Raw genomic sequence first — 10,119 nt, forward strand, 5'->3', positions numbered from 1 at the left:
GAAACTTCTTTTAGAAACGCATTTTGCCTAAAAATTTTACTGCAATTACATATTGCAATAGCAGTAAAAGAACTTATCTTTATAAATATTCATAAACAAAAATATTGTAATTCAAATATGAAACAAGAAGATAAAATCGAAATTCTTCTCGAAGAGCGATGTTCTTTTGAAAAATATGTGTATTTTATTCGATAATGTGAAGAGATGTTTTATCTGACAATTACCACGTAACTCGATATCGACATTTTAGTATTTCACGATTAGATATTGAAGATGAGTAGATTTTTCTAATCTATCTCGCTGCTGGACACCGAAACTAAAATAGTTCATAAAAATGCTGAGATATGTTATCACGTACAATAAAAAAATATAATAAAGATAATTTCAATTAGATTACCTATTCTCGTTACATAGAAACATATATAAAGAAATATTATTCAATTAATATAAAAGAATAAATTTTTAAAAAAATATATTACACTATTAGTAGTAGAGTGAATTTTTTGAAGTAACAGAAGCTTTTAATCAATAAAATAATTAATTGGTGTGATAACAAAGCATATGTATATGATTGCGTTATTTATAGTCCATACTTCTTTGTTTTCATAAAAAGTAAAAAGAGAAATTAAATTGTTATATTTATCAAATCTAACCATCAAATACAACGCGATATGTACGATTATGTACATAATACATGAAACAGAAAATGCACGACAACTTGTTATTTTTATTTTGTTAGTTATTTTCCGCGAGAAAATAAAATGACCACAATTAAAGCGTAAGCCTAGCTCTTATATAATGATTGTTGGTTTAAATTTAGTATAATGTCAGTAAAAGCGACTGACCGAAAGAAGCAAACGATAAATATAAAAAGCACGTCGATTTTATATAAATTTCTACAAATTAACTAACAATTAGTTAATTTTCTAGAAGAATATGCGAAAAAATTTATGAGAAAGATTATGGAATTTATATTAATTTAAGCGAATAATTTTTTTAATGCAATAGTCTCTTGACATTTCGATAAAATTCCGATTGATTTAATCGTCAAATAATGGTTATTCTGTTATCTATTATTGATAACTGTATTCATAGTATAGTAACTATATAGTAACTGTTATCAAGAATTACAACTGTAGTAATATATTATTGTTATCAAATTTGGATAATAATGGTTAACCGATGAAATGGTTATTTTCATTAATTAACAATTTACAAGAGCAATAATAATATTTAAGATCCTAATCAACTTAATTGATACTTATCTAATCGTTCGCAACTTGTTTGCTGCAGACACTGGTTACAAATGAGACGTCTAACCAGACAATTATAATCGATTGATTAAAGGGCTATTTTTATAATTGAGATAATTAAAAATATATTATAAAAGAATATTCAAGTTTCTGCGATGTATATTCAAATTGGAATTTTTATGAATAACGCAAATTTAAATTGTAATATATGTAATATACATCAGAAATTGAAATATTCTTTTATAATATATTTATAATATTAATTTATAAATATTATAGGAATTTTTTGAAAAGCATAAATTTTTTTCAGTGTAAAAAAGTCCTACAAAAAACATTCATTGCTTGTAAAAAAAGCTGACTGTTCAAAACTGTTACACTGTGGCTGTGTTCTAAAATTCACTGCCAGTGCTGAAAATGTATAATATACATAATGTATACGTAACGTAAACTGTAAATTTTCAGTGCTGGCAGTGAATTTTAGAACACAGTCTGTATTATTAGTTAAATTGAATAATTATTTTATTGGTTATTTTAAAGAACAGTTATAACTGTTTAGCGAAACAATCTGTTTGATAAAAATAAGTAAACTTCGACAGAATTCCATTAATGCAAAATTTGCATACTTATATATACCTCGTTATTTATAATCTTTTTAATTCTTCTGTATTAAAAAATTTAATTCTGTGTATTAAAAAACAATAAATTAATAATTTTCTTCGTATTACAAACAGAACATTTAATAAAATATAAACGTTATCTTGACAAGATAATTGCCAATTACATTAATCAAAATGAAAATCATTCTTTAAAAACGTTTATAATAAAAGAATCTTCTTTCACATTTCATTTTAATTTTTATCGATTCTCTGTAATTTGCTGGACAGCTACATGCGTGATTAGCGTTCGATTTTTGACTTTACGACATTGTAACAATAAGTAATAAGAAATCTCTGAGTGACTCTGTGATTCATCCCGGTAATCCCAGAAAACAAGGAAAACTCGAATGAAATATTCGGAATATATCGATTGACGGAAAAAAATTATATTGTATTGTATATTGTGTGTCTTAAAATAGCTTTTCTGACTTTCAAATGTAATACTTTTTGTTATTTATTTCTCGCTTTTTATTTTTTGCTTTTTTTCTTATTTGCAACCGTTTTATCAACAATTTTATACCGTGTTTCTTGTCTCTTTTGAAAATTATCAATTTTTATCTCAGCCGACAGAAAAGGAAGTTCGAGATATAGAAGAAGCAAAAAGATAAGAGACAAAAAACTGTAAAAAGCTATGAAGTAAAAAGCTATGAAGAACAGAAAAAGAGTAATATTATAGAGATTAGACTTTATAAAGTGTTTCCAGACATTATATTCTACACATATGCTACAATAACTTAAAATAATTTAAATTATTATTTGTTTGTTAGTTCATCGAGAAAAAAAATAACGAAAACATAAAGACGAAAAAAACAAATATGCTTTAAATTAAAGTACATATTTTTATTCCTCTATAATTAAACATTACATTAAAATTGCCTTTCGAAATTAATATTACAAAATTTTAATGATTTAAACTCATTTCCTGGAAAACTTTGTTTTTTAAATTGTGTCAAATGATCATACAGTTGCAAACAAAAGAAATTCCAAGATTCATCTAGGAAGTTCTACTGAAGTTGTTTTCCTCTATAAGTTTCAAATGGAATAAAGTAAAAAGTTATAAAAGTCAAAAGTTCTATACGTGCATGAATAATTTGTTTATTACGAAAGTATCATCATAAATATTTAAATATTTAAATGTTCAGTTGAAGATAGGGTCGAAGTCAATAAAATTATTAATCATCGTTTCGTCTTGACATTGCAAGGAATCGTGGAGTTAACTTCTGTTAGTCCCTGCTCTTTAAAATCTCGACGACAATGCTCGTGAATGCGTCATCCACCTCACGCACTTCTCTTCTACCCCCGCCTGACCAAACTGGTCCAAACTCTCACCGGCGCGGGAGGCAGATACCGCACGTAGTCGATTCTCCGTTGTATTCTCACTGTGTGATATTCACGAATGTCCAGTTCATACTCGGAGAGAGTACTTCGCGAAAAAGTCCAGGAAAGTCGTAGGAGTCTGAAAAATCGACGGCACATTCATTTTCGTTCGCGACACGAGATCTATCAGGCCTCGTGCTTTCTAGGTCACCAAGGGTGTGGTGCGAAGATAACGCGCGACTTCCGTCACACATCATTACGTGCCGATAAGAGGATCCCTTGGAGTCGCGTTTATACCTTGATCTAGAGCGAAAGTGACTGAGCCTAAAGCAAAAAAAAAAAGAGAAAATTATTCTTCCAATCTTCGTGGAGAGAATCCTCGACGAGTCAAGTATGTATATCCTTCAATAGATCATATGCCTGTCTTCGACAAAGGATAAGAGTAATTGAAGCGACATTGACAGTCCGGTGACGTCTTGTGAGTCACGAGAGTCATGTCTGTTTTTTCCCTTTCAGTCGCACCTTCTCTATTCCGGGCTTCCTCTTTCTTTAGATTAGAACAAGCCCGACAGACTATTGGGTCTTCTGTCTCTCTCTCTCTCTCTCTCTCTCTCTCTCTCTCTCGAGTGTAGAAAGTGCGAACGTCGTATTTCAAGTGCTCGTGCAAGCTGGCAGGATCGTTGCCATTACGCGACTGCTCTTGCTGTCAAAATCAAAGCCGTAGTTCGATCAAATTGAAATGGCTCCCTTTTGATTTTTACAGGCCACTTCACACCACGGATACTGCAGATCGTGTTTGAACTGAGACTGGTGGCTTAATCAGGTAAGGTTGACGACAAAAGCAGTGTGGAGAAACATAGGAGAACAATTCTGTATCTTGAAACGAACTGTGAAAATTTAAAAAATGAACAAATTTAGGTGGTGACCATGAAATTATGAATATTCTAGTATAGAGTATATTCACTCACTTTTGCGCTTTTCACCTCGTTCCAAGATACAAAAGCGATTCTCAGGTCTCGAATAAACTTAACCTGCCGTTGTCGCAGAAGGTTATCTGATAATTTAGGTCAAAGTATTGTTTTATTTGTTATTGAGTTTTTTGTACTATTGTCCAAAGATAAGGAAGCATTCATTTCTCTTCAACTGAAAGACACTAAAAGAAAAAGAAGGATGGCGAATCTGGGCAATCTGGAGCAGCAGATCTCGAACCTGCAGATCGGCGATGAGGCGGCCAAAGGTGCTGCTAAACCTGGCAAGAAGGTCGGACCTGCGGTGCCGCCGAAGCCAAAGAAGTCTCAACCTCAGGTGAATCCTAATTTTTCAAACTTAAAATCATATTTGTCTCTATTTATCATATATATTAACAAGAATACTTTCTTATTCGCACGCATCTTTAAACATGGATGCAAAAACGGTAACGAGATCCTTATATTCAATCAACGAGGATCATCCTAACTAATGACCTATCTTTTAGATACCGCAAAGTTACACTATAAAGGCCCCACCTGTGCCATCGTACAGCACGGTCCTTAACAATACGTCCAGCGACAAGACCTCAAACTTATACATGAATGCACCCTCGCCATACGTCCCGTTGGATATAAAGAATGACTTTTCGCAGACACCTGCGAACGGCAAAGAGACGTCGAAGATTTATCAGAACAATGACAATTTGTACGCTCGTCAGCCAGAGGAGAAGTTCGAACCGAAGTATAGATATGACGAGAAAAATTATTACTCCAATATAGGGAACATGCCGGCACCTCAGGTACCTGTGGCGGACGATCGCGTGAATAGGGCGACCAGAAATGCAGTGTACAGCAATATAGAACCACCGGTAGGCTCCGCGTACGAATATGTCCCATACGAAATGAATAAGGAAATTATATACAGCAACATTCAATGGAATCCTAAAACGGAGAATACATATTGTAACGTTCCTGCACATGGGGCTGGTAAGAATCTTTCTAATAGCGAATTTGGCCACTTGCATTACACTTGATTAGTGCATCCTAAAAGCGAATATATATGAAATTAGCAAAAGTTAAATGTAAAAGCTTATATAAATAATAAAAATAAACGATCTATATAGGGTCACTAAAAGTCATAGACTGATGAAGGTGCCAACGATTAAATTCTATACATTAATCGAGTATGTGTAATCTTTATTTTGTTGAATGTTTCGGCTTTCTTTGGAATCGTCTTCAGTAATATATATTTCAAATCCTAATTCATGAACTTTCCGTCAAATGTGAGTCACTAATAGATTTCCAACTGAAGTGGATCCTGATTTGACATGTATAAAATTAAAATTAAGTTAATAAAAAAAAAAACCATATCCCAGCAATTCATCTCAAACGAGAAATTCAATATGTCCATGAAGCTTTGGAAGTTTATATTAATAAATTACTAAATACTAATAAATTATTGAAATAATTATCTCAGTTTTATACATATGAACGATTTATAAATTTTTCTCTCTGGGTAATCAAAAGCGTTTAACGAATAATTTGTTTACTTGAAAAAGGACATACCAAATAACAAAATAATTAAGTTATATCTAACATTGCAATATAATTGGAATACCAATTCATAATCTGTTATTACGAATAGAGTTGAATTGAATCATGATTTTGATTGAGAGAATATCCAAATTCTGGATTATAAAAAATCTTTAAATGAACAACTAATCTCTGAAAAAGCGCAGAAAAATGATTTGAATTTACGGTCTGACACTAAAGGTTACGTCACGTCTATACGACGATGCTAAATGAATTGATCAATTAAATCATTTCATAAAGAATTTAATGTATTTTTCACGTCTTGTAATTAATACCTAATTTATGACTTTATGGTTATCTCAGGAATATTGCAATGTTAGATATGATTTAATTGTTTTGTTGTTCGATGTGTCCTTTTTCAGGTAAACAAATTATTCGTTAAACGCTTTTGACTATTCGGAGAAAAAGGTTTATAAATCGTTAATATGTATAAAATAATTATCTCATAAGATAATTGTTTCAATAATTTATTAGTTAATATAAACTTTCAAAGTTTCATGGACATATTGAACTTCTCGTTTGAGATAAGTTGCTGGGATATGGTTTTTTTATTGATTCAATTTTAATTTTATATATGTCAAATCAGGATCCTTTAGTTGGGAATCTGTTAGTTGACTCACATTTGACGGAAAGTTCAATGAATTAGGATTTGAAATATGTATTGCTGAAGAGGACTCCAAAGAGAGCCGAAACGTTCAACAAAATAAAGAAAATTACACACATTTAATTAATGGTATAGAATTTAATCATTGGCACCTTTATCAGCCTATAACTCTTAGTGGTCTTGTTATAGATTGTTTATTTTTATTTTTTATTTTTAAGATTTTGAGTTGTACAATTTGACTTATATAAATATTTTAAATGCCCAAAAATGATATTAACAAAATGCTACGTTATTTAAGATAAAACATAATATACATATTTTGTTATTTCATTATTGAAATTATATGCCATTGCATTTAGATACTTTATGTAAAATAGCCTTTAATATGCACTAATACAGTGTGAGTGACTGAATTCATAAATCTGAAAAAAGAATATCAAATGAATTCTAAGTGAATCATACATGGAAAGAACAATTTTTGCTGAAGTATTTAAAAATTTATTTATATATAAATCTGGAAATAATTTTATTGAATTATTAAAATAATTATGCAGGATGCTTAAGCATAATGAGCAATACTGTAAAAGTTGTAAATTGATAAAAAGTGTCTGAACCTCTTTAAGGAGTTGAAAATAAGATCCAGTTTTGCAGCAATCTTTTGGTAAATCAGTGGAGTATTCTGGTCTTTCTGTTTGCAGACGATTTGCCACCACCGCCGGAGCCGTCAGAGTACGTTTCCTGCGTACCTGGGAATTCGTTTCCACCGCCGCCTGACGAGCTGCCTCCGCCTCCGAGTCCTGTTTCGTCGAGCTACAGCGAATTGAGACGTGCTACTTACCAGACTGATTTTCCATCAGGCAACTATCCCGCTGATATCTACGGCCCGAGTTCTCAGTCTAGCTCAACATACGAATCCATATACGAGCCGATTAATCCCAGACCACCGTCGCAATTGTCATGTAACTATTCCATGTACTCCGGTTACGGATCGGCTACATCTACTCAGCCGCAGGGAAAAGTGTCTCCCGTTAAAGAAGTGAGTCTTGAAATTCTATACTGTATGTAAAATTTATTGAAATGCTTTTAGTTTGTTGAAATGTAAGATAAAAATAGACTTCACACTTGCATGTTTAATTCGATTATTATATCTATAGTAATTATATCTTATTGTAAATTGTTTTATTTATTTGTAATAAGAAAAAGGAGAATGTAATTTAATTTAAAAAATTAGATTAATTCAACAATTATTAATTACAATTATGAAGTAATTAAACACAACTGTAAAGTACAATAGTATGCGTATTTGAAATTAAATGACTTTTATCTATAGGTCGACGTTCTTACGGATCTGTTAGTTCAAGGAATGGAGGATAATAATGAAGACAATGATATATATGGCATTTGTGCGCAATGCGGACGCAAAGTAGAGGGAGAAGGAACCGGATGTTCGGCGATGGATAAAGTCTTTCACATAAGTTGTTTCTGCTGCTTCGTATGCAAGGTCAATTTACAAGGGAAACCTTTCTATTCGTTGGAAGGTAAACCTTATTGCGAGGAGGATTATCTCAATACTCTGGAAAAGTGTTGCGTTTGTACCAGACCGATACTGGACCGAATATTGAGAGCTACTGGCAAACCATATCATCCCTCGTGCTTCACCTGCGTTGTCTGTGGACAAAGTCTCGATGGTATACCGTTTACTGTGGATGCTACGAATCAAATACACTGTATTCAGTGTTTCCACAAGTGAGTTTATCCTAGTTTCTTTTGTTGGTTTCTTCAATTATTATTCAATTCTGGTTAACTAATTCACATTCTTGCGTTTGCAGGAAATTTGCTCCGCGTTGCTGCGTCTGTAAGCTGCCTATAATGCCCGAGCCTGGTCAGGATGAAACCATACGAGTAGTAGCACTAGATCGTAGTTTCCACATTCAATGCTATAAGTGCGAAGATTGTGGATTAGTATTGTCATCCGATTCGGAGGGACATGGCTGCTATCCCCTGGACGATCACATTTTGTGTAAAAGTTGCAATGCTACTCGTGTTCAAGCCTTAACGTCTCATATGACGACCGAATTATAAATATATAGACGTGACAAGCTTATATAATTTGTTGAAACTTCAAAAATACGAACGAAATGTTAAATCAAGTATCGTTGTGATTAACTGTAGTGAAATAAGTACCGCTATATACACGGTATTATAGGTCCTTTTTTATGCGTACACAATTTTTCTATTCCGCTTCTATTCACACCTCATATATTCAAAACCGATATTTGCTATTCCATTATATTAAGAATCGTTTTTTAACACTTTATCTTAGCAGATTAAGGAAATTATACTATCCATATTTGGATCTTTTTTATAATCTGGCACGAAAAGAAAACAATTGTCAACGATTATTTATATTCTAATAATCTTTAACGGTTATAAGATCAATGCATTAGAATTCCGCCACTGCCATGACCGAAGCATTTTTTCCATACGAAATAACAAATTAATAGTAGATATAAGTTTGACGTCCGAGGTAATTTTCCTGCAGATGTGATTATCATTGTGATTTTAGTAAAGTATTCGATGTATCGTAAAGAGTATTTAACGTGTAGTTTATCAACAGGAATACCGCTTCGATCCATTTATTTAGAGATTAGATATAGATTCGGGAAGTAGGATTATTATTGATAATATCAGTATACCGGCGAGAAAGCGTGCCATTTCTTCTTGTACGTATCTTAAATGGATCCTTGCAAGACTATCAAGAAAGGAAAAACAAACGCTCAATCTCAAACTTATGATGCGATAGTTCCCGAATTTTTTCGCATGGGTAAGACATTACATCAAGGAGAGACTTGTATGATCTCTGTATTATAGTATCAATAAAAATACAGTTTGTTATTTATGGCCAAAGAGTAACATTTCGTTTTTGCCAACTGTTCTTGCCCATCCGATGATTTTCACTACGCATGTAGACACTGCACTTTTAGCCTGCATTTACCGAATGATCGGTTATGATCGAGCTTTGCATGTTCCACTATTTCAATGAAAGTTGCTATTAATATATATCGTTATATTACTATTGTGATTGTGTTAATAGTTATACACGGTGGCTCAAGCTACCGTACTTCCTTCTAGTTACAGATTTTCTCAAGAATTCGAAGTTTTTTTCGTAGCAAAAAATTCAATTGCGAGCACGCAATTTTTTTTACAACAATTTATAATATTTAACATTACATACATTGTTATTTTGTTAGCTGCTTGAAATTAAATAAAGAATGAGAGATTTTTAAGAGGTAAAGTTAGATCCTTATTTCTTTGAAAATTAAAATAAAATTATTTTAAAAATTATTAGAATATTTTTGCTATTGAAAAGCCAATTTCAAATTTACGAGAAAAACTGTAGCCAAGACGAAGTCCGCGATTATACAACCTGTAGACATGTGATGTGTGTACATATACATAATTATACATACATACACACACCAGATGTATATATGTACACATTAATATTGTTATTATAATTGCAGAAGAAATTTACAGCAGATTCATTCTATATCATCTCTTTACTAATTTTTTTTTCTCTATGATTTTCAGATGTTTGTCTTTTATTATTATTAACATCTCTTTTTAGATATTTGCATCTCTTTTTTTATATGTGTAACATATTTTTTATTACCATAGAGTACTTAAATCTTATATAAATTTTATGATATATATATATATATATATAA

At 31.8% G+C, this 10,119-nt stretch overlaps 1 protein-coding gene across 3 annotated transcripts; it reads left to right on the forward strand.

Moving 5' to 3' along the window:
* The first annotated feature begins 3,121 nt into the window (after positions 1-3,121).
* LOC108686255 (thyroid receptor-interacting protein 6) lies at positions 3,122-9,611 on the forward strand. 3 transcript variants are annotated; one of them, XM_018191462.1, is made up of 7 exons: positions 3,122-3,617; positions 3,990-4,049; positions 4,344-4,531; positions 4,701-5,181; positions 7,090-7,427; positions 7,722-8,137; positions 8,221-9,611. In XM_018191462.1, the coding sequence occupies exons 3-7, from the start codon at positions 4,397-4,399 to the stop codon at positions 8,471-8,473; spliced, it is 1,623 nt and encodes a 540-aa protein (XP_018046951.1). In that variant the 5' UTR covers positions 3,122-3,617; positions 3,990-4,049; positions 4,344-4,396; the 3' UTR covers positions 8,474-9,611. The 3 variants fall into 3 exon arrangements, with proteins under 3 accessions (XP_018046951.1, XP_018046950.1, XP_018046952.1); XM_018191461.1 differs by lacking the exon at positions 3,122-3,617 and having other exon boundaries at positions 3,884-4,049; XM_018191463.1 differs by lacking the exon at positions 3,122-3,617 and having other exon boundaries at positions 3,884-4,049; positions 4,725-5,181.
* The last annotated feature ends 508 nt before the right edge of the window (positions 9,612-10,119 follow it).

This window comes from Atta colombica, unplaced genomic scaffold (assembly GCF_001594045.1).
Source record: "Atta colombica isolate Treedump-2 unplaced genomic scaffold, Acol1.0 scaffold166, whole genome shotgun sequence".
Taxonomy (NCBI): domain Eukaryota; kingdom Metazoa; phylum Arthropoda; class Insecta; order Hymenoptera; family Formicidae; genus Atta; species Atta colombica.